Source organism: Eleutherodactylus coqui, chromosome 5, assembly GCF_035609145.1.
Source record: "Eleutherodactylus coqui strain aEleCoq1 chromosome 5, aEleCoq1.hap1, whole genome shotgun sequence".
Classification (NCBI taxonomy): Eukaryota; Metazoa; Chordata; class Amphibia; order Anura; family Eleutherodactylidae; genus Eleutherodactylus; species Eleutherodactylus coqui.
In genome coordinates, this window is record NC_089841.1 from 118,826,933 (window position 1) to 118,851,647 (window position 24,715).

The window sequence follows — 24,715 nt, forward strand, 5'->3', positions numbered from 1 at the left end:
AGCCCTTAGGACGGACAGAGGCTGGACAAATAGATTTGTTTTCAGTTTTTTTCCACCAAAAGGCAGCACTGCGTATATTCAATGAACATGAGAAGTTTAATAACTGTGCTGTGTCCCTGCTTATGTGTCACAGAACGTGAGGGTAGCAGAGTTATTATAACTCTGGCAGAGCAGGTATTTTTTTCCCAATTAAGGAAAGCAAATGGCGAAGCCAGCAGTAAAGCGTAGCTGGGTGCGTCTGATTTTTACAGGTTGCAGACGCAGCTCACACGTGTCCACCGGCGTTAGGCCGGACAGAGGCAGGACAAATTTAATTATTTTCCGTTTTTTGGCACCAAAAGGCAGCACTGCGTATATTCAATGAATAACAACTGTGTTGTCGCCCTGCCTATACAATTCTTTCCCTGCAGTATCAATGGAGGGTGCAATGGTCTGCAGAGGCGATTTTGAGAAGCAAAAAAAAATGCAGCACAGCTAACAGCAGCCTGGACAGTACTGCACACGGATAAATATGGCCCTAGAAAGGACCGTTGAGGTTCTTGAAGGCTACACTCACTCCTAACACTCTCCCTGCCTATGCAGCACTTCTGTCCCTAATGCCGGGTGCAATGCTCTGCACTGCCGATTTTGAGAAAAAAAAAATTTGCCACTGCTAACAGCAGCCAACACACAGCTATCAGTGGCCCTAATAAGGACCTTTGGGGGGTCTTGAAGCCTACACTAACTACCAATTCTTTCCCTACAGCAGCTCCGGTACAAACAGCACTGTCCCTCATCTAACTCACCAGGCATCTGAGGCGAGCCGTGGGAGGGGCCGACTTTTATGTTCAGGTGACACCTGATCTTCCCAGCCACTCACAGCAGGGGGGTGGTATAGGGCTTGAACGTCACAGGGGGAAGTTGTAATGCCTTCCCTGTCTTTCAATTGGCCAGAAAAGCGCGCAAACGTCTCAGGGAAGTAAGTGAAAGTAACCAGAACACCGCATGGTGTTCGTTACGAATAACGAACATCCCGAACACCCTAATATTCGCACGAATATCAAGCTCGGACGAACGCGTTCGCTCATCTCTATTGATGACATCACAATAGCAGGTGGCTTACTTATTCGATCTACGCGGGGGGTCGTAACTTTCGACGACGCGCGCGCGCCATTTATCGTAGGATAGTTGTACTATGCCTATAATCTTCCCAGGAGTGTACTTAACAACTTCCCAAAGTTTCATGGCGATCGGATGAATGGTGTAGTAGCGCATAAAGGACAAACAGACAGACAGACACGCAGACAGACAGACACGCACGCACGCACACAGACATACATTCAATTTTATATATATAGATGAACCTATTTCTTCTACTGCGCCTTTCTGCCTTTATGTTATGCCAATTCAGTTGTACTCAATTCACCAGCTACAGTGTGATAACATTATTACATTATGTAACAGACATCTCCTCTTCACTTGGCAACACAGTGTTGATCGTATTTAGGAGATTAACACATCCCACTCATACAATACTATTCAAAATGCCTTTCTCCTGAGCTGGTACAGACAATCCCTGAGAGGGTTCCAGCAGTGAGGCAGACACATCACTCCTGTCCTTTACATTTGGGCTTTACTCAAAGCTATTTTATAAATCTCTGCTTATGTTCTTAATAAAAATCCATGAAACATATGTGAAAGGGGTGAAATGGAACAGGGCCATAAAGTACTCCTCCCCGCTCCACCGCTGCTCCTCTGCATCTTGTTAGCAACTGCACTGCATTGCCATAGCAACTGGTGTGCATCGATGATGCTGTCAACCTGAGTGTCTGGTTGCTATGACAACTGAGTGCTAATCAACCCTGGCAAATCTATTTACTGCCAACCATAGCGCAAGCATTTTATTTTTCGGTTTGTCCTCCCCACTTTCAAAAAAATCATAACTCTTTTATTTTTGTAGCTGTCTGAGGGACGTATTATTTTGATAAATTGGACTTTTATGGATGTGGCGGTACCAAATTATGTATTTTTTGGTTTAGAATTTCTTATAAATGTAGGAAAAGGGGAGAAGGGATTAAAATGCTTATAGCCTTTTTTTTTTTACTAATAAAAAACTTCTTTTTACTTTTTTTTACATAGCTAGTGTGCTGACTGGACCTGTGATGATGTCACCGTCATGTCATCAGTCACATGGTCTCTGAGCTGAATGAGGGATTATGGGTGGACTACATCCCCCACAAACCCCTGTATTCTCAGTTGCTATGGATACAGCAGGACTCAGTCTGGCAGTATGTAGCTTGTTGTGAGACAGCTGCACACCTGTGTAGAGACTCCAATAAATGACACCTCACAAATGTCCACATACATAGCTGGCAGTGCATATTGACCAACAACAGTGAAGCATAGTCCTTCACCGCTATCTTCACATCTCCTGAACATGATAACATGTCATCTCAATGCTAATGCCGTCAACACAAGTTTAGCCTTCATCTAATCATCAACCGTAGTCCAGTGTTGAAACAAACCATCGCTGTCGTGCAAACATGTCACCAGAGAGGGTTCAACACCGCAGTGAAGCTAATGCAGCTTACATGACACAGCGACAAGCCACGATTTCACCTCAGTCACCAGCTGAAGTTTGTAAATCTTGTGCAGCTAATATTCAAAAACAATGAGCCAACATGTCTGCTCAGCGAGCTACTGAAGTTCGTAAATCATGTGCAGCTCATATGCGAAAGCAACGTAGCAGAGCTGTGTGTGTGTGCATGTACCATGTAGTAGGGCTGTGTGGCGCATTGCGCCACCAGAAACACTGGTGCTATAATGTCCTAATAATTACTAGTCCTACCCCCACGGAGGATGCCTAAACAATTTGTCTCCTTACCATTGTGACGAAACCCCACCAGTATATTCCTGGTTTTGACCCATGCTTGTTCTGACTATCCTGACTTCTTGCTCCCGGACCTTAACTCTTTGTTTCTGGACTGCAGCTGCATGCTGCCTGCCCTGACCTGTGACTTAGACCCAGTTTACGCATCTGTGCTGCCAGCTCTGACTTGCCTATTTCTTAAATATGCCCTGTGCAGACCCATAGGTACCGTACCTTGGCATAGTGCAGCACTAGCAGCAACATAACCAGAACTGTCTGTGTAACTGCTTGGAGACACCGCAGCAAAGCTGGTTTCCCGCTCGCAGTGCTTATGGGTGCCTGTCCACGGGCGTGATTTCGGCGGCGAATCGCGCCGGCACCTGTCCACGAGCGGAGAATCATTGCGATTCTCCGCTCGTGGCGGGCAATTCGCAGCATGCTGCGAATTGCCCCGATTCTCCGCGGCCAGCCTATCTATCAGATAGGGCTGACCGTCGGAGAATCGGCGGCGGCTCCTGCTCCCGGGCGGCGGCTCCCGGAGATCTGCCGCAGGACTTCGCATCACCCATGGACAGGGGGCCTTAGTGTGAAAAATGGGGTTCTACGGGTGCTACAACCTCATATAGCCCACAGCCAAACCTGTATTTGGCAAAGTAGATCCATATCCATTTCCCTTGCATGTATTTATTTATTTTTTTTAAGTAAAAGATGGCTGGAGCATTGTGCTAAGCAAGCATTTACCTTTGATGTCTCCACTATTTCCTCATGAATTGTAAGCTCTTTGGCAGGGGCCTTAATTCTTTTCTTTGAATTGTTAATTAGTTTGTTTCTATCTAATGCCTATATTTGTCTGTACTAGAGATGAGCGAGCCTACTTGGTAAGGCAGTTACTCGAGCGAGCATCGCTCTTCTCGAATAACTGCTTAGTGATCCGAGCAGGCTCGGGTGCGCTGCGGGGGGGGGAAGCGGAGCGGGGGGAAGAGAGAGAGATCTCTCTCTCTCTTCCTCCCGCTCCGCGCCCACCCGAGCCTGCTCGGATCACTAAGCAGTTACTCGAGAAGAATGATGCTCGCTCGAGTAACTGCCTTACCAAGTAGGCTCGCTCATCTCTAATCTGTACATGTGCTCCCAGAATTATAAAATGCTGCAGAATATGTTGGCTCTCTATAAAAATTATTATTATATGATATGCATAACAATGGTTGGTGGGTTGTCCATATGGGTCATATATATGATAGCACCACTTAAGCCCGATTTAGACACATAGATTATCGCTCGAAATTCATTTTAACGATAAAAGTGAGCGATGGTTTTGCTTTTACCCCTTCCTGCTGCAGGACGTAAATTTACGTCCTGGCAGCAGGGTACTTCCCGCAACAGGACGTAAACTTACGTCCTGGGGATAGCGCAGGATCACATATGATTCCGCGCTATCCCGCAGCGGGAGCCGGCTGTCAGTCACAGCCAGCGTCCCGCTGCAACAGCGGGGGGGCATCGGAGATGCGCCCCCCGCTGTTAACCCCTTCCCTGCCGCGATCTAAGTAGATCGCGGCAGGGAAAGGGTTCACAGAGGGAGCGATGTTATCGCGAGAGCCTGGCTGGTTGCTATGGCAACAGGACGCCGGATACTGGCGTCCTGTACTGCCATAGCCTATGATCGCTATAGTAATCTGAAGCGATCTGAAGTGTAACAGTAAAAGTCCCTCAGAGGGACACAAGTGTTGTAAAAAAAAGAGAAAAATAAAGTTAAAAAAATAAAAATGTAAAAAAAATGTCAAAAACCCCTTTTTTTATGCTTTTTCTCATATTAGCATAAAAAAAATGTAAAAAATTAAAAACCCCACATATTTAGTATCAACGCGTCCATAATGACGCATACAATACATTGAACATGCTTTTTATCCTGCACGGCAAAAAGCGTAAAAAAATGCTAAAAAACTGAGGCAAAATGCAAATTTTTAGCATTTTGCCTCCCATATAGCGCAATAAAAGTGATAAAAAAAAACAGATGTACCCCAATATGGTACCAATAAAAAATACAGCTCGTCTCGCAAAAAATAAGCTCTCACAGAGCTCTGTACATGGAAAAATAAAAAAGTTATAGCACTTTGAATGCAATGAGTTTAGAAAAAAATAAGAATTTTCAAAAAAGGGTTTTTATTGTGGAAAAGTGAAAAAAAAAAAAAATTTTGGTATCGTTGTAACCATACCGGCCCGCAGAAAAAAATATGCTGTATCATTTATGCTGCATAATTAATGCTTTTTAAAAAAAAAAAAAAAATCTATGGCAGAATTGATGCGTTTTCTCTTCCTACGATCATAAAAAAAATTATAAAAGTTTTACAATGTAGTCTATGTACCCAAAAATGGTACTAAAAAAATCTACAGTTCACCACGCAAAAAACAAGCCCATATACGGCCGCGTCGACGAAAAAATTAAAAAGTTATGGCTTTTGAAAAATGGAGATGGAAAAATACCAAAAATCGCTTGGTCCTCAACGCCAAAATAGGCCATGTCATTAAGGGGTTAAAGACGGACTTTTTTTCCTAACGAAAATCGTTAGAGAATGTCATGCTTTTCAGTAGTTGTATTATCGTTGTGTAATGTCTGCATTGAAAAGTCCACTAAAATCGCCGAACGACTGAACGATGTCATTTTGACCAAACGAAAAGCAAACAGCCGAACTATGGATTTTAAGCGGACTGAAAGACAACGATAAGTGAATCTTTCATGAAAACTGCACGACGAGCGCAAGATAGACGCAATGATTATCGTTTAAGCAATGGCTTCTGAGCGAATTTCAAATGATAATCATTGTGTCTAAATCAGCCTACAACTGCCAAAAAACCCCACATCGTTGCAGGTGGGTCAGAACAGTTAAATTTGGGAGCTGTGCCTGCAATACCAAACCAGGCCACCGCACTATAGTCGGCACAATCTGCTTCCTGCGCTTTCTATAGTGACAGTGGCATTGGGAATTAGCTGATTGGTGGGAACAAAAAAGTCCCAGATAACCACTTTTAAGAGTAATACCAGCTGGTATACTTAGAGTTTATTATGTAGAAATGTACTATGAAGACATACCTGTAGTTGATTCTGCTTAAGCCTTTAGTGACGAAGTCTGTTTGCCTTAAGGACCACCCATATGTCTTTTGACAGCTGCCATTAAGCGGCTTTATTAGAAGCCTGGCGTGGGTCTCGTGTTGGGGGCAGCGGGTGCTTGGCTGTCAGATAACAGCTGTGCACTTGCTCTAATATCACGACCTTAGATTCCTGCTATTTAACACTTTACTTGCCGCAGTCAGTGCGACAGCAGCATGTAAAAGGCTGACAGAGGGAGGGGGCTCCCTCTGTCACTTATTGGACCCATGCAATATAATTGCGGAGTCCTGATGTGTTACTATGGCACCCGGAGGCTTGCATATAGTCTCCAGGTCTGCCAGCTATAGGGGCCTGTGAGGCTCATCTGGCTGACCTCATAGGCTTTCTAATGCACTATTAAACTTATGTATTTTCTCATTTACTATATATAGTAACTTAGTATGTAAGACTGAAAAAAGACATATGTCTATCCAGTTCAGGCCGCGGCTTCAGGTCTGCAGCCGTATGGGATGAGAGCTGGACGGAGACAGCAATCCAAGGTTTGCCCGTTTCCTTCCATTGCCTTTTGTGCTTTTAATTTCAGGGTGCTGTTCATTCTTTCTACTTTCCCACTACTCTGTGGATGGTAGGGTGTGTGAAAGGCCTGGGATATACCCAGGTCTGGATCTATCTTTCGTCCGGAGTATGCCGGCCGGTGTCATAGACTTCCATGAGAGCTGCCGGAAAAGGGAGGTAAGAAGGAGTTTAGCAGCATCTCTGCTAAACTCCCACCCCCTCTCTGTCCCTTGCCAGCTGCCAGCAAGGGGCGGAGAGGGGGTGGGAGTTTAGCACACTATCTCTCGTCCCCTCCCTTTGCAGACAGCAGGCAAGGGGCTGAGAGGGGGAGGCAGTTTAGCAGAGCCGTCTGAATGGGCGACAAAACGGGAGATGCAGCCATGACTTAGTGACAACTGCCTCTCGTTCATGTGATTTTCGACTGCGCTGCGGCCATGATGTGTGAAGGACCCCTAAAGCCTAAATGCGAGCCAACAACGAATGAGAATTGCTTGCTTTTCGTTCATCGTTCATTTTATGCAGGCATAAAACCCATTGTTGGCCTGTTCACTTATCGTTCGGTTCGTTCAGTCCATCTCCTCTGCTTATAGAGGGACCGAACGATTCTGAACTATTCTTATTTGAACGAGCCAACAATGCATCTGCCTGTCTAAACCGGCCGCACGAGTTAGCAGTGACATTACTCATTCAAATGATAATCATCATTTAATTATAACCGGCTCATCTACAAGGACCCGTAGGGCTCTTTCACACGGCCGTTTGTGTTTTTCCTTTCGCCCGTATGCGCCGTAAAATCACATGAATAAAGAATTGCCACGATTGAGTCCGGAACTTTAGTCGCATATTTTCTGGGCGGCTGCTTCGTATCGGCAAAAAAATGCGCTGCAGCCCAGAAATCCCCCCCCCCTTTCCCCCCCACTTCCATAGAAGTCTATGGGAGCTTCCTGTGTATCTTGGCAAAAGATAGGGCGGCCTATAAAATCAGAAACGGAAAATAGTAGCCGATGTGCTATTTTTGCGGGGTGTTTTTTTACGTTCCCAAAAATCGTTTATCTGAATGAATACATTGGAAACCAATACTCCATATGCTTGTGATTTTGGGGCAATTTTTTTTTTTGACACAGCTAAATAGTTGCGTATATGCAGTCGTGTGAATAAGGCCTTATTTTGTGGTGTCTTTCCCAGATGTTAGCTGTAACACGACCATGATTTTGGCGCATATTATGCACGGCTGTGCGACATGCAGTGAATGTGGTCAATGAAAGTACATGGGCTTTCATTAATCCATTCACATTTGCATATCAAAACTGCGTGTAGATACGTACGTGAAAAAAGATCGCAACATGCTCTATTCTACCACGTATTATGCAGCATGAGGCCTATTCTTTCTTATGGAGAGCATATGACAGTGTGCGTGAGATACGTTGTCATATACAGTTCACTCTGCCATATGTGGCCACAGCCGGCTCTCACACACCGGGAAAGCACTGCGTTTTACGCATACAGTCGTGTGAATGAGCCCTAAATCAACAGACTACTGTATGAATGGTGTTTCCTTCTGGTGTTTCCCCCAACCTTGTGGAGTACATGGTGCTTTTTGCTAAATCTCATGCTCTAGGTATTGCCCCTTCCAATAGACTTCCTTATGAAACTCACTACAAGGAGTGTATTTTCGGTGGGTGTTTTTCCCCCCCCCCCGCACACTTGTTGCATTTCATCCGCCCACAGTGTTTCTCCCGAGACACAAGCGTGCTCTAAGTAGGGCGTGTTTTCAGGGATTGTCCCATAGACTTCTCTATTGGTAAAATATGCTTAAGGCCTTATTTACACGAAGATATGCAGCCATTGTAGCTTCGGCCAAAAATCGCGACCATCTGAAGCATTGAATTCCAATCTATTCATTCAGATAAGCGATTTTTGGTCACGTGATAAAAAAAAAATAGTGCTGCCAAAAATAGCACATCGGCGACCGAAAACCAATTTAATGTTGTGTGTTAAAAGATAGGTCTTGCCCTATCTTTCGAGGAAATATGCTGGAGGCGCCCATAGACTCCTATGGGACCAGGAAAAAGGGACGGGGAGGGAGTTTAGCTGCGCTCAACGCTGGGGAAGGATTACAGCTGCCTCTATTTAGGTATTAGCAGTCATTCCGAGGATTTCTGCCGATACGCCGCAGCTCCGATGTGAATGGATGAGGAAATGTAGCTAAACCCCAGGACTTGATCGCGGCTATTCTTCATGCGATTTTCAGGCCGCGATTGGCCGGGCGTTAAAATGCATACGGTCGTGTGAAGGAGGCATAAGGCTGCTCTCACACAGCCCGCCTTTTACAGCGTTTAGTGCGACGTTTTTAAACGTCACTCTAAACGCTGTAAAATGCTCCCATTGATTTCAACGGGCCTTGCAGACTCGCGTTCAAATGCCGTGATTTTTGAGCACTCTCTGTTCTATTTTTGTGCATTTTAGCTTTTTTTTTTAATGCTCTTCATCACCCATCACAATGATGGGGTGCATTAAAAAGCACTGTTGAACGCTATACAATGCCTTCGAAAACACCGCCAGAAGAGATCTCCAGCTCCGCCTCCATTCACTGAGCGACTAATCACACCTATGTGACAGCGGTCTAAAGCCAATTTCACACGGCCAAGTATCTCGCGTGAGAGTTGTGCATGGCGAGACTCGCAAATCTCCCCTGAATATGAGCACCATTTTTTAAAATGGAGTCATATACATGAGTGATGCGGTGTGGGAAAAAATGTCCTATCTTTTCGCATTCCTTGGAACACATCACCCATTGCTTTAAAGGGCCAGTAAATCACATCATACAGCGTGCGGCTTCCCATTGAAAACGATGGAAACACTTGCCGATCCTCTGATTTTTCCAACCCCTGACCAGGAATCGTTGCCTAAAGACAAGTGCCGGGGAGCTGCAGAGAAGACGTGCGGCGGCACGGACAGCGCCTGTTAGGTGATGGATTTTTTTCTGCAGCTAGGGCTTATTTTGGGGGTAGAATTTATATTTCAAGCAACCCGAAAATCCCAGCCAAAGAGCGCTCCAAAGTCGCGTGACTTAGTAGCGACACACAATCACGAGAAAAAACGCAGTGATATCGCACAGAACACCAATGTGATATCACTGCTGCCTGCGTGAAAAAAAGGCGTAAATATCACATCCCGACTCAGTGGCCGTCCTAGGAGTCCAAACAGGTCATCTCCAAAGAGCGCCATAACTTGTAACTATAGCGCCGTTCTGAGGTGACTGTATCCCTTTCAGTTATTGGACCCCCGCAGACATGTCAGGACTTGTCACTGGGCTGCAATATCATTACCAGAATAAGTAAAATAAGACAACGAAAACACAAAAAGGCATTTATTGTGAATACTGGACACGTGACTGCAGACATGCCGGGCCCGTAGGTTTCCCGCTCTAATTGGCCGCCGCCACGTACTGTACAAGCACATAGCTCAAGGAATCCTCTAGTCTAGCCAATCTAATGTATAGTACAAGAGCACATCACTATGGCAACACCTTCTAGAAGTTCAGCGTCCAATCAGTTCGTGTCTTGTTGCCAGGGGCAGCGACAGAATTTACTGAAATGCTTTAATTTGATTGGTCCGACTCTTCCCTCTACGTCACATCGGTGGGAGGAGAAAGAAAATGGCCGCCTTCCATCGCTGATTGGCTGCGGGCCTTCCCGCTGACTGGTGACGCTATGCGCAGCCTATTACCGCCGTGCGGCTGGCGGCGGAGGTGACGCAGAGTGTGACTGGTCCTGGAGGAGGACGACGACTGCTCTTGTTGTTGTTTCGTTTCCTCCTCTGGCTCCGCCCCTCCTCTCCCGTTCATTCCAGGCTCCTGGGTCGCGCTGTCTCCGGGATGTGCCTGTGTCCAACATGGAAAGCAAGAGAGTGGAGGTTCCAGAAGGAGTCCTGGACGACCTGTGCAGGTGACGGCGGGATCATGTTACCTCGGGGGGTACTGTAAGCCTCAGCACAAACGGGCACCGTGCTGGGACTTGTGGTGCAAAGCAGCCACATTCTATGAGGCACCTGACACTTTTTCTGTGATAGATTTGCTATTTTTGAAACAGTATTGAAAAATAATAACTTTCCCCCCCGTGCCGGTGACTTGGGCTGGCCGTGTTATGTATGCTGCGTACAGGGTGCCCGCAGGGGCCGGTCAGAGTACCCTGCTGCCCGCCATCTGACCCTCGGCCACTAGGGTCCTTCACCTGCTGACGGGTGGAACGAGCCAGCAATGTCGGAGCTTATACCGCAGATACAACACATCGCTTCCATCCTCTTAGGAGCGCGAATGAGGGAGCGGTACTGAAACCGACCGGAAACGAGCCGGCGATGGCTTTTATGTCCGCATAAGAGGAGCGCAGCAACCAATTTACTGTCCGTCTGGTCGCGGGCTGCGTTGGCGCCGGACGTTATCGATCACTTGTTTGACCGTCAGATCGTTCCGCATGAAACGGCCTTCAGTGGAAACATCCAGTAGTGCGTTACGTGGGGAGACTGTGGGGTCTTCTGCGCCTGACCGCCGCCCCAGTCACTAATCACTCCTAGTCGGTCAGTGGATGGCGGCGGAGCGCCGGAGATCTCTTCCAGCCACCGGCCTCCATACTCTGACCAGGCAGTCGCTCATGGATGAAGCCAGAATTTGCGCACTAGTTGCTTCATTTCAATAAGCTGAAATGAAGCGAATTACCACTAATCAGCAGTTCTTCTCTTGGCTCTCCCTAAGGGCTCATTCACACGGGCGTATCGTCAGCGCGTATTACACGTGTGTATTTCCTGTACGCCACGCGCAGTGAACGTCTATGGCCTTTTCATTTTTCCATTCCACACCTGCGTTGGAGCTGCGAGGGGACATCCGTATAAATGGCAGCATGCCCTATCTCTCTCCGCTTCATACAGCGCCATTGAAGAGCTGCGTATTGAGCCGCTGCCCCTTCTCATCGCCTGTGGGAGGACCGCGTTTAATAAGAGCCTCGCTCTGTGTGAAGCCGGACATTTGAGAATAAAAAAAGTCACACCATATATGTCCGTGACGTCAGAACCCCGGGCATGTGCAGTGCCAATGGCAGCCCTACGTGATCTCTGCCGACACTTCTGCCAGCAGACCGTAGAGGCTGCGATGGGTACAGCGCTGCGAGACTCTCTGCATTGTGTTCATACGCCTGTGTGAACCAGCACTCGGGGCTCATGCCCACAGCCGTATGCATAAACCGCTGCAGGTCCCTCTGCTACGACTTACACATTCAGCAGCCATACACTGAGCTGGCAGAGGCTGCGTATGGCACTGCACATGCTTGGCACTATGACATTGTAGACATACGCAGTGTGACTTTTTACATTTTTTTTTTTTTAATTCCCTGCCCTGAACAGATGCTGGGATGCACATGGAAACGCTGCCCATATGCAATGTATTGGACAGCGTATCATACGTAGCCCATGCACGGGTATAGGGCTGTCGCTGCGTGGTACGCAGAGAAATACAGCATGCGGTGATCTATTTCTCTTGTGTATTGATATGCGGTATCCACACGCCGGTGTGCACGGATCAAAGTTTATTGGCTCTATTCACCGGTTATCACGAGTGTGTGCAATATATGCATAACCCAGCCGTGTGCATAAGCCCTTAAAGGGGTTGTCAGGGTACAACTGTGTTCAAATAATAAAAGGAGCCGTTCTCACCCATTTATTCCCTCTGATTCAGCGCTGCAGCTCCTGCGGTCCTCTCTGTCCACACGTGACCGCCGAAGCCTCTGATTGTGGGAGCAAGAAGGGCTGCAGCGCTAAATCACCAAGAGAATGAGCGGGTGAGAATGGCTGCCTTTATTGTTTCAACACAATTGCACCAGTTTTTAAAATAATTGCGTGCACTTGGACACCCCCCTTTAAATGGACGCCATTATAGGCTATGGGTGACGGATGCCACTGAAGGGCACCTGTCAGTGTATATACACTTGTCAGTATAATGTATATGTGGTGGTCTGAGATCTGTGTCGCTCCACCCCCCCCACCCCACCCTCCCCTTCCCCACCCCAATGATTTTTAGAACAAAGGGGTTGCCTCTGAGTAATCCCAAACTCGCAGACATTGCTTTGGGGCTGTAATGCACTGACTTTGCCTTTTTTAGTTTTTGCACATTTTCTCTAGTATTGATGATCCTACAGCATCGCTGTGACTCGTGACCAGTAACTTATTACCCGTGACGTCGTTATTTTACAGCTATTGCTGATAGTCCTGTTTTATAGGCCGGTCTCGTCTCAGTGGGGCAGTTCTATTGATGTACCTGTTTCCCATCTGGTTGTTCCTGTTTCCATGGGGTAGTAATTGTGAATGAGCGTTCCTATGAAAGCTTGTTTGGCTGATTACCTGCCTGTGTAAAGGGGGCTTTCCATACAAGAGTGCCTTGGAGATGACCATGTAGTCCTGCTTGACCAATATGTTAGCGGTTTGTTCCATAGAAGGTGCCACTTGTCTTACTTCTAGGTGTCCTGACGGATAAGGCTAGCATTGTGGCTCCGTACATACAGACCCGACGCTTTATGGTGGACCCTAAATGCAGTGCCCACAGCCGTACCTCCCTGGGCTTCCGACTTCATATGGAGGTTTCTCTTGCAGTGTGTACGGACCCGTGAGGAAGAATCTGTTTCTCTGCTGCAACTCAAGTCATGTTACTGAAGGGGAGAACATAATATGGAGACGTGTTCAAATTCTTCTTGTTCTTCCTCCCTCATCGGTGCTGCAGGGATGACTTGTCTGATTCTGCTCTTTCACTCCATTCTGATAATCTTTATATCCCATTTCTTTTCACAGCCGATTTATCTTACACATTCCCAGCGAGGAAAGAGATAACGCCATTAGAGTATGCTTCCAGATTGAACTGGCCCACTGGTTTTACTTGGACTTCTGTATGCAGAACTTTCCAGGCCTGCCTCAGTGTGGGATAAGGGACTTTGCTAAAGCAGATATCCTTTTTTAGTGTATGACAGCGGGGTTATATGTCTGGAGGTTGCAGGATGACGCTCGCTAGTGGTGTGGGGCATTCAATCCTCTTTATTTCCAGGAAATGTGCCTAGAAGTTCTACCGTGGAAACGGCAATTGTAGGTCTGCATTCTAGTTTTATCTTATATTATTGTTTTTGTGTGCTATTTTCTAAATTACTATATTTAATGAGAGAAACTTTTTAACTTTCCTATTTGTATAAAGTTTCAGTGCCATCTTTGAGTCTATATCTATGTTCTGTAGTCCCATCTAGCTGTACATCTATGTAGAATTACATGCCAGCCCTTCAAATGGATGGCATGTAATTCAAGCCCCATTACCAGGTAGAGAATGCTGTCTCAGCGCTGAGGACTACAGGGAAGACTGCCAGAGTGCCCAGCGTGAGGGACTCGAACGGCGCCTGCTAGGTGAGTATTAAGACACTGTGCCTCTTTTGGGGTAAAAATTAATATGACAGTGTCTTATTTTTGGGGAAACGCGGTAGGTGGTGGCTTGCATATAATGGCATCCTTCTGTCTTAGGCCGCCTGCAGACAGGCAGAAATTCCGTGGCGGGATTTCCCGCAGAATTTCTGCCCCTGGAAGCTGCCAAAGGATTGCGTTAACAAACGCAATCCTATGCAGACGGCCGCGATTTGGCCGTGTAAAATCTCTCGCGGCAAACAAATCGCGGCATGCTCTATTGCGAGCCCCGCACAGAAACATCAGTCACCGGCCACCAGCTCCGCTCTGCGCATCCGTCGGCAGCCGGCACATGAAAGAGCTGGGGTCGCGGGAGCAGGTGAGTGTCACGCTGCTCGCTGCAGACGCTCGAGTCGGGTCCCGCTGCGAGAATTCTCGCAGCCAGATCCGACCCGGCCGTCTGCAGGCGGCTTTGGTGCTGAGTTTTTCCTCGCAGAAGTGGTCAATATAAATATGTACCATGGTAGTTCTTGGCCAATATAATGCTTTGCAAAACTATTCGCTCTTTTGGTGTTTCACCTGCTTTATTGTATTACAATCTAGAATTAAGATGAATCTTAATTAGGTTTTGTGTAATGGACCTGACAAAATAGTCCAAATTGGTACAGTGGAGAGAAAAAAAATGCATTGTTTAAAAATGAATGCATAATAAACTGAAAAGCAGTAAGTGTATATGTATTCACCTCTTTGCTATGAAACCCCTAAATAAGGTCAGAAGTCACACAGTTTTGTTAAATAAAGGTCCCCTGTGAGCAAAGTGTTACATGATGTCAGTATAAAGGCCCATTTAGACAACGTTTATCGCTCAAAAGCCGTCTTTTGAGCAATAATTGTTGCCTAAACACACTGCCATCCTGCTCTGTTCATGCACTATTCATTCATTGCTCATTTCCAGCAAGCTAGGAATGAGCGATGAGCCTTATCAGTGCCACACGCTGTTTTTGGGGTTTTTTGGGTTTTTTTTTCAGCGGACGGTGCTGATAGCATTCTTTCAGCTGGTATCTTACCAGCTGAAAGCTGATACCAGCTGAAAGCTCAGAGGACAAAGCAGCTGTCAGACCCTTAAGGAGCCCATCTTCTCCATATAGTAAGCCTAGTAGTATGAATAAAGCATTATACTTGGGGGGCCACAAGCTTCAAGTTATGCCTCTGTTGCCACGATTAAGTCCAGATCTATAGCCATGTATTTTCTGCCGTTCACCCGGGCGGCTGTAGCATATAGGCAAAAGCATACGCTGCAGTGCAGAAATCCCTCGATTGTCAGAATTCCTCGGAATGGCTGCTCATGCTTAAATAGAGCCAGCTGTCAGCTTTTCCCAGCGTTGGCAGCAGCTAAACTCCCTTCCCCTCTCTTTTTTTTCAGCTATCCTAGGAATCTATGGGAGCTTCTAGCGTATCTCAGCCAAAGAAAAGGCTAGACCTATCTTTGGACGCAGCGCATAAAATCGTGAACTGAAAACGTCCCTCGATCTATTTTTAACGTTTTCATTTTTTAATGCAGCTAAAAATTGCTCATCTAAGGCCCAATGTCCGCGTGTGGATTTTATTTAAAAAATCCACGAATGGCCCCCGCTCGAGAGATTTGTGCTTCTTGCTGCCCATAGGGATGCATTAGTATCCTTAGAGCAGCTAAAAGCATCCGGATGTGATTTCTTCCTGGCATGTGGGTCGCACGCACGGGAAGAAATAGCAACATGCTCCATTTTCTTGCGGGCCGTCTGTATCCGCGGCACAGCCGATGCAGTTTTTGTGCTGTGTCGTGGATATGCGGGAGAGCAGAAGATTTAAAATAAAAATGATAGCACTGCGCATGCGCCAGGAGCGTCGGCCAGTGCTCCCGAAAGCATCCGCTGTGCTGAACAAAGAAGACCCGTCCAGCGCAGAGGAGACCCGTGCTGGACCCAGAGAGGTAAGAAATTTGTTTTTTTTTTCCTCTCCATGTCCTCAGGCACGCACAGATACCGCTGTGGGATTCCGCAGTGGTATCTGTGCGTTCGAGTGGACATAAGGCCTAAATGAGTACATTGGAATCCAATGCTGCAGATGGTTGCGATTTTTGGACACAGCTAAAAAGCTGCATATATATGGTTGTATGAATAAGGCCCTAGGCTAGTTTCACATGGGTGAGGAAGATATCGGGCCATGATTCGTGTGAAAATGGCCTCGCATCACTACGGGGAATTCCTTTATGCCCACGGGGATGAAGGGATTTCCCTGCCAGAGGATCACAGAGTTCTCCTGTTGCTTTCAATTGGGACGGCGCTGCTGCCACTGGCCCCATTTAAAACAGTGGGCGATATTGTAGAAAGCTAGAACATGCTGCAATGTGTTTCCTGCATAGCATTACATCGTGGTGCCATACAGGAAAACATCGCTTATGTGTATGGTCCTATTCAAATGAATGGGATTCAAATTTGTGCGTCTCGCAATGCACAAATCTTGCATGATTTTCTTGGCGGTGTGAAACCTTAGTACATCTGTTCTGAGAGGCCCCTGAGTCTACAACACCCCTAAGGAAGTCCCTGGGGGGACTACTTCATGCCTGTAGTCTAACCAGAAGTTATGTTCTAGTATTCTCTTCTCAGCGACTAGCCTGTATTTTCCTTTACAATCCTTGCACTTTTCCAGCATTGCCCGTTTTTACTTCCCAATGGTGAAGATGTACAAAGGGTCTTGGATGAATGGAAGGAATATAAGATGGGAGTACCCACCTATGGTGCCATTATTCTGGATGAGACACTTGAAAATGTGAGTTGGTTTGTACAATATGTAAAAGACTGTCAGGGCTATTTAGTAGGACTGTAGGAAGAATTGTGGGTGTATTTCCTGTTAGATGGTAGCCAAGATATAGTATTCTAGCATGTACAACAGTAATTCCATGATAACAAAACCAAAGCAGATAATACTGACTTTGGTCCAAAAACAAAAAACTTGTAAGCAGTGTTTAGTGTTCCAATTACCAGAAGATATTCATATTATCCAGTATTTCTATACCACATCACTGTACAGTGAATGAGAAGTCTTCTGTACCTAGGATGAGGAAGACCTACATACAGGAGGCTTCCTTCCATAGACAGACCCACTGTCACCCAGAGCAGGCCGCTATGTGAACGTACCTGCTTAGAGATTCACATGCAAATGTCTTGGTAAAAGAAACTGTGGAATTGGTGCATGCTACAGATTTTGATCATCTGTGGTTTTGCCATGGACTCTGCTTTATGCGGTACATGTGGATTCACCTCCGTAAATTAATGCAGAGTTCTCTGCAGCTCATAACGTGCCTTAATGGGACCTCCTGCATCGCCTTGTCCACATACAGGCTCCAAGGGGTGGCAGGCTTTTACAGAAAGAGCCAGGCCCCCCGTGCTTCTTTTCGTAAGACCCACCAGTGAATGGGAGCTCATTAAACCGTGTAGCACAGCGAGCTAGGCTGTTCCTTAAACTTATGTAATGCAGTAACAGTGTAACTCGCTGTGCTATGTTGTTTATGAACTCCCACTCACTTCTATGGGAGTTATGGAAACTGTATAGAACAGAGTGCTTTTTGTAAAACCCCCGTCACCTCTTGGAGCCTGGATAGGACGGGGGCCGGTGGGTCTCGAGAGAACTGGGACCTGTAGGAGTCTGCCAGATATTTATGGCATTTCCTGTGGATCTACCATAAATGTCTCAGATGGGAATAACCACGTAGGAGTAATCTGTAACAGTCTTGCCTTATAATCTGATATAAAATATGACCGTACTTCTTTTTCTTCACTTCCCAGGTGCTACTTGTCCAGGGATATTTAGCAAAGTCCGGTTGGGGATTTCCTAAAGGAAAAGTGAATAAAGAGGAAGCTCCTCAAGACTGTGCTGCAAGAGAGGTGAGGCACTACTGTTCATCCTCAGATAGATAGATTATAATATTATATAATATAATTTTTTAAATAGATTACCCTAGCTACATGTATAGATATATATGAAGGAGTTGTCCAATGTGGACAACTGATTGCAACGTGATCTCGCTCAAATATGAGGTGTGTTTTGAAAAAAGTAACTGGAAAAGAAAAAAATAAATAAAAAAAATGTCTGTGTGTATGTATGTATGTATATAATATATATATTGTGTGTGTGTATTTATTAACTTTCATTTAACATTTTTACTTTCCCATATGCTAATACATTGCACCTCTCTTTGCTTAAACCACAATCCGTTTTGATTTTTTGATTGCCTTGCTGCTATGATCCCAACATTGAAGCTTTAGGCCTCTATCGCATCAGTGTTCTGTGCGATATCCGTATTTTGTGTCGCTACAAAATTGCGCAACTTTGTAGCGCTCTTTTGCTGTTTTTTTCATGGGGGCTTGATATATAAGCCCTAGCTGCATTAAAAAAAACAACAAAAAACCCAAATACATCCCCTAACAGGCACTGTGAAACTGTCTACAGCTATTTGAAGTGAGGTCGGGACCATGAACTTTTGTTCATGTTATCACACTCGCTCTCACTCTTGATTTGGTCTCCTATAGGGTTCCTCCTAGTAAAGGAGTGAAATGATGAGGACTTGCTCAGCTAATTATTCCAAACCCTGCAAATGCTTTTTACAGGAAAAAAAGAAATGCAAAACACACTGGTATTGCCGCATCCATGACAACCCGAACTATAAAGTATTACATTTATCCAGCATGGTAAAGTCTGTTTAAAAAAAAAAAGTGGGGTGGGGACACAAATTTTTCTGTGCGTATCCCTTCCCCAAAACAGTAATAATGACATATTTAAAATGTCTCTTATACCTCAAAATTGTTCCAATAAAAACTACCATTTGTCCCACAAAAACAGGACTGAAGTAGGTCTGTCCGCAGAAAAATAAAAATGCTCTGGTCCTGGAATGTGGTGCCACGCCAATTTTATTTTATGTAATTAGAAAAAAAAGGTGTGTGCAAAAGTGGCAAAACCTCTGTAAATTTGGTGCTGTCATAATAAAGGCAGCTTTGTGTCTTGATACTACATGGTGAGTGCCATAAATATAAATCCCCAAAAAACAATGGTGAAAATGCTCCTTTTTTGAAATGCCTAATACATTATATGTAACCGAAATTGATTCCTATAAAAACTAGAACTTGTCCTGCAAAATGGAAGATATCCTATAGATACAGTGACAAAAAAAGTTGAGTCAAAAGGGGAGGACACCTATTGGCTAAAATTAGTTATATCACTAAGGGGTTGAAAATGCACTTGAGGCGACTGAGTTATGTGTTTATATATTTACATGACACATAAATTCAAAATCTACAATAAAAAAGTGACATTTTCAGGATGGTGAGTCCAAATTTTAATGCACTGTTTTTTGGGGTTTTTTTGGAGGGAGGGGAGGGGGGGGGGTGGCAGTTGGTCCCATAGTGGTCATGTATGTATTACCCATCTTGTAGATGGGCAATAAATGTTGGTAAGCCAACACCTTTTAATGATTTGTCTGTACAGGATGATGCTTAACAAGTGGCTTTATGTGTTTTGTACTTTGCTTTACTTATATTGTACTGAGCGAGTTTCCATTGGTCTGTACTCATCAGCTAAGTACTTATGTAATGACTGCTGTATTATCTTAAAGGGGTTTTCTTGAACTGAGAAATACTTGGAAGAAGCTGACTGCAGTTACTTGCCATTTATTGTAGTTGCTCAGCCAATTGCAGGCTTCAGAGGTCATGTGCCGATCATGGCAGAATTGCTGCTGAAGCATGTGATTTGGCTGGGCAGTCGCACCGAATGGCATGTGACCACAACCAGCTTGTTCCAGAGCGACTGGGGCTGCAGTGCAGAACGGGGAGCCACTGAAGGAGGGGAGTATTCTTCTTTTATTTTACACCACTACACATTGGTAAATTTTCTTTCTTCTGTTGCGTCCCATAAAACCCCTTTCTTTTTGTTGCTTTGTGTGGTCATATCTTGAGGTTGTATTACTATACGGTATCCTTCCAATAGTTTGCTTTTTTTTTTTTCTTTTTCTTTCCTTCTGTCCAAATGCTGATTTGTTCAACTTTCAGGTACTTGAAGAGACGGGCTTTGACATTAAAGATCGTATGTGCAATAATGACTACATTGAGCTGAAGATCAATGACCAGTTAGCTCGCTTGTATATCATTCCTGGGGTCCCAAAGGACACAAAATTTAATCCAAAAACAAGAAGAGAAATCAGAGTAAGTATACTTTGCTCTCTGTCTCCACTTCTTTTTACTTAAGGCATCTCCCATGAACATATTAGCTGTGTCATATAGAATGAAACACATTAAGGCTGGGTTCACACGGGGCGGATTTTCGTCGGAAATCTCGCGGTTTGGCCGCAGCAAAAACCGCGAGATTTCCGCCGGGAGAACCGCCGCGGTTTAAGCCGTGGCGGCTTTGAAGCGGTCCGGCCGCATGCTTTTTCGTTGCGGCCGGCTCTCCCATAGAGGAGAGCGCGGCCGTAACATAAATAAACAAAAAACCGACTGTAAACAGACATGCTGCTTCTTTTGAAACCGCGGCTGCGGCGGCCGCAGCCGCGGTTTCGACCGGATTTACCGCAGCGGATTAGCCGTCCCGTGTGGACGAGGTTTCGGGGAAACCTCGTCCACATGGCTGGCTAATCCCGAGATTAGCGGCCGCGGGCGGATCTGCTACGGCAGAACCGCGGCAAATCCGCCCTGTGTGACCCCTGCCTTAGTATATCTGCTTTTTTTTAATATTTATTTATTTATTTATTTTTTGTAAGATACTTGTGGTTGGGGAATGAATTGGTGATACTGCATATAGAATATATACCTAATGTTAGTGATGTTCTTCTTGTCTTAGAACATTGAGTGGTTTCCAATTGAAAAGCTGCCATGTCATAAAAATGATATGACGCCCAAGTCAAAGCTAGGACTGGCTCCAAACAAGTTTTTCATGGTTATACCTTTTATAAGGTAAGTAAGTATATGAGAAACAAATAAGTACCATATAAGCCGAGGCACCTAATTTTACCCCTAAAAACTGGGGAAACAGGTACCTTGAGTATAAGCCTAGCTAGACTAGGTAAACACCCCAAAAAACCCGCAATGGTCTCCCCGGCTGTGTGGCAAGCTGCTTTGTACTTCTCTCCGCTGTAATCTCTTTGCTCAGGTTTGAATTTCCCTGCCGTCAGCAAGTAAGTTCTGTGATTGGATCACAGACGGCGCTCGATGAACCAATCACAACCATTCAGTGATGTCATTCGCTGAATGGCTGTGAATGATTGAACCCACAGATCTTGAGAAAGAGGAGCCTTGTGTCCGGTTTTCAGTGGAGAGATGACCTTGCATGGTCTTCTAAAGTGATCTGATGTGGGAATACCCCCCCCCCCCCTCCCCCATATGATCAATCTAATGCATGAATACATCTTCTACTTCTGTGTCCTTCACCACTGGAGGTGGCTTCAAGTGTATGTGAATGGGGGATGGTTTTTGAGAAGAGAAAGAGGTCATCTTGGGTTACCAGTTATGGCATGGTGCTGCTTTGATTGAAAAAACACAATCTTTACTTGCGTTATGCTGACCGCACACATTACGTTGTCAGTAGAGCCCACCAAACTAATGTTTATGGTAGCAGCCTGTGTGCCAGCGTCTGTTGCCAGATGTAAAGCACGTATTGTAGTATGCCCAGCTTTGTTCTGCGTGAGCCAGCCAGCAGCAAATGTCTGTCAGTAAACCTGCAGACTCTGCAAAGTGCAAACAAAGACATTTTAAGGAAAAATAGATTTATTGCCTTACAGTAACATGACTGTCACGTTTGATATTGTTTCTACCTCTTCTTTAGACCATTGCGGGATTGGATTCAGAGGAGACTGGGAGACTCGTCAGATAGCGATAATGGATTGATCTCTACAGGAAATACACCATCCAAACCTAATGCAGAAAAATCCAAGTAAGTTGACATGTCTGCATTCAATAGACTGTAGAATAGTAAGTATGCAAAAATGTACATATGACTAAATGTACATATTCCATGCATTGATTGGCCAATCTGCTCCTCATGGACAAGATATGTTTTTACTGAGCGCCGTATGTATCGTAGCTGTACAGAGGCCACAAGCGTGTTCCTGTCAGGAGCATCAAAGCCTGCGTCATTGTAGCTCCAGGTCTCGTAGGCAACTGAAGGGTTCCAAAAATCTATACCTTGAAGCCTCTTTGAGGCGACCACCTGAAATGGTGTTTGTAGTGTTTGAGGGGTGTCTGACATATAATGGAACTAAGATCTGTCAAAAGACTTTGTCTTTATAAACAGTCATTTAGAGAGGTTTCACAATGTGTGATGAAGTAGGAGTCTTTCTCTTATATTCATCTGACTATAGTTAACTTTAGTACCATTCATGGACATTGTGGAGGGAAGAGTAAATGCGAAAAACAACCACAGATGGTGTAAGGCCATTCTCACGCATGTAGTCAGCAAAACACCACGATTTCGATCGTGGTGTTTTGCTGCAATTTTTTTTAACTTTCATTTTTGGACGTAGGTTTTGGCGGACCTCATTATTGTGATGGGTGATGAGGCGCAGTAAAATAGAGCAGAACGCGGTCAAAAATCGCAGCGTTAGAAAACGCCTCAATTGAGCGCATGTCTGAGAGGCCCTATTGAAATCAGTGGGAGTGTTATACGGCGGCATTCAACCACGGCGAAAAAAGTGGAATTGTAAGAGTGACCTAACTGCTTCTCTGGGCACTGTGTTGCTCTAGAGATGCAAAGTGTCCTGCTGAACAGCTGCAAGTTATGTCTGCATTAAACGATCTCCTCCTCCAGAATGGCCATGAACACTATGATAGTCATGCTATTGGTCAGTACATGGACATAAGACTAGTCAATGGGGTCTGTAACTGATTCCGCACTTTATCCAAGCAGTAAAGATGCACGTTGTATATCTGATGGCGCTGATTGTTTAGTAGACGTGTCTATAAGATTGTAATCCATCTGTTTATGGAGATTTTAACCCTTGTTTTCATGTAGATCCAGAATGCACTGCATGCCACAGTTTTCTGAGCTTTCACCAGGAGAACAGTGGACAAAACCTAAGGTACAGCTGTAACCATTTAGTCATTTGTATAGTCCTCCGTGAACATGTGACTCAGAGACTTTATTATTGATTCGTTTGTATGTGGATATGGTGGCTGGGGTCAGAAACCTTTTGGGTGAACCCACTTATTGCACTACAGGTGAAGAGAGCACATGGCGATAACTCTATACATGGTGCTACTTTCTTATCAGTAGATGATCTTTAATAAGTTGTCTGTTTATAGCACTGCAATCTTATGACTGATTTAACCCCTTAAGGACATGGCCTTTTTTTCCATTTTCAGTTTTTTCTTCCCTCTTTTTAAAAAATCATAACTTATTTATCCATTTATCCATCAACATAGCTGACAATGCTAAGTGGTGTTAAATGAAAATAACTCAAAATTCTTTGGGTGCGTCTTGTTTCTATGGTGTACATGCTGCAACAAAAATGACCTAATAGCTTTAATTGATGGGTCAGTACAATTGCTAAGATACCAAATTTATACATAGTTTTGGTGTTTTGTTTTGTTTTTTCTTTTGCTGTATTCTTTTAGCCCCCCCCCCCCCCCCCAAGATATTTATTTTTCTAATTCTTTTCTGCTGCTTCTGATAGTTTTATGCTTTTTATAAAAAATTTTCAGCGACATAGTTGTGCGAGAGTTTATATTTTGCTGGACATACGACTTTTTAGATCACTTTTTAAATTATTTATTTATTTTTTTCTTGGAGACAAGGTGACCAAAAAAGTGCAATTGTGGCGTTCTTTATTTTTTTCTGACACCGTTCACCGTGCGTGGTAAATAATGCATTATTTTGATCAAATGTTTACGCATGCAGTGATACTATATATGTGTTTTTGTTATATTTAGATTTTTTTAAAATTATAAATATGGCAAAATGTTTTATTTAGTTTTTTTTTGTCGCCGGAGGAGACAAAAACTTGTGATGCTTTGATTGCTCCTGCAGTATGATGTAATGCCATAGCATTACATTATGCCGTGATCTGACAGGTTATTTGAAGGTCCCCAGCTGCAATAACACCTGCCTGGCAACCCACGCTCTTATCGCGGGGAGAGGGGGAGTGGGGGGGGGGCGTATGGGCCCCGGAACATGGGTTGAGGGATTTAAATGCTGCTCCTGTCAGAATTGACTACGCATTTAAAGGGTTAACAGCTCTGATGAGCTGCGCAGCTTATCAGAGCTGTTGTGGGCAGGTTGTAGGTAACAGCCGGCACCCGCATTGTATGAAGCGGGATCACCATGTGATCTCCCTTCATACATATTCTCGAACGTGCAGGACATAATAGTACATCCTATGGCGTTAATGAACAGGTAATCTTATGGTAGTAAATGACTGGAGATGGTGCTTAGTGACCGCCCATACGTCTTTTGATGGCGATCCCTAATGGACTTTATCCTGATACGCTGTGTTTTTATTTTTTCTTTAATTAACGTGTCCTTGGTCACATGGACGGCTGTGATACACCTATAACAGCGATCCAGGTCATCTGTTTAGTAAATGCAGCACAGGATTAGTGCAGTGTATTCCTCTCCCCTCACTGAGTGGTTTTGTGAGAGGAAAGAAATATAGAGCGACTAATCCTGTGCTGTAGAGGGCTAAAGTACCCCACACCCAACTCTGTTCACTTCTTCTTTCCCTACTTCTTGTTCAAATCTTTTGGTTTGGTGGATTGCTACGCTGTTTA

The 24,715-nt window shown here is 44.9% G+C and overlaps 1 protein-coding gene across 2 annotated transcripts in view; it reads left to right on the forward strand.

The window, feature by feature from the left end:
* Positions 1–10,253: 10,253 nt before the first annotated feature.
* Positions 10,254–24,715, forward strand: part of DCP2 (decapping mRNA 2) — a 29,500-nt gene continuing 15,038 nt past the window's right edge. For both annotated transcript variants that reach the window (XM_066603072.1, XM_066603074.1), the window contains exons 1-8: positions 10,254–10,453; positions 13,338–13,489; positions 16,609–16,736; positions 17,753–17,851; positions 20,009–20,161; positions 20,796–20,908; positions 21,777–21,884; positions 22,962–23,028. In XM_066603072.1, coding sequence (XP_066459169.1) covers positions 10,401–10,453; positions 13,338–13,489; positions 16,609–16,736; positions 17,753–17,851; positions 20,009–20,161; positions 20,796–20,908; positions 21,777–21,884; positions 22,962–23,028 — 873 coding nt within the window. In that variant the 5' untranslated portion in view covers positions 10,254–10,400. The remainder of the gene's footprint in view (positions 10,454–13,337; positions 13,490–16,608; positions 16,737–17,752; positions 17,852–20,008; positions 20,162–20,795; positions 20,909–21,776; positions 21,885–22,961; positions 23,029–24,715) is intronic.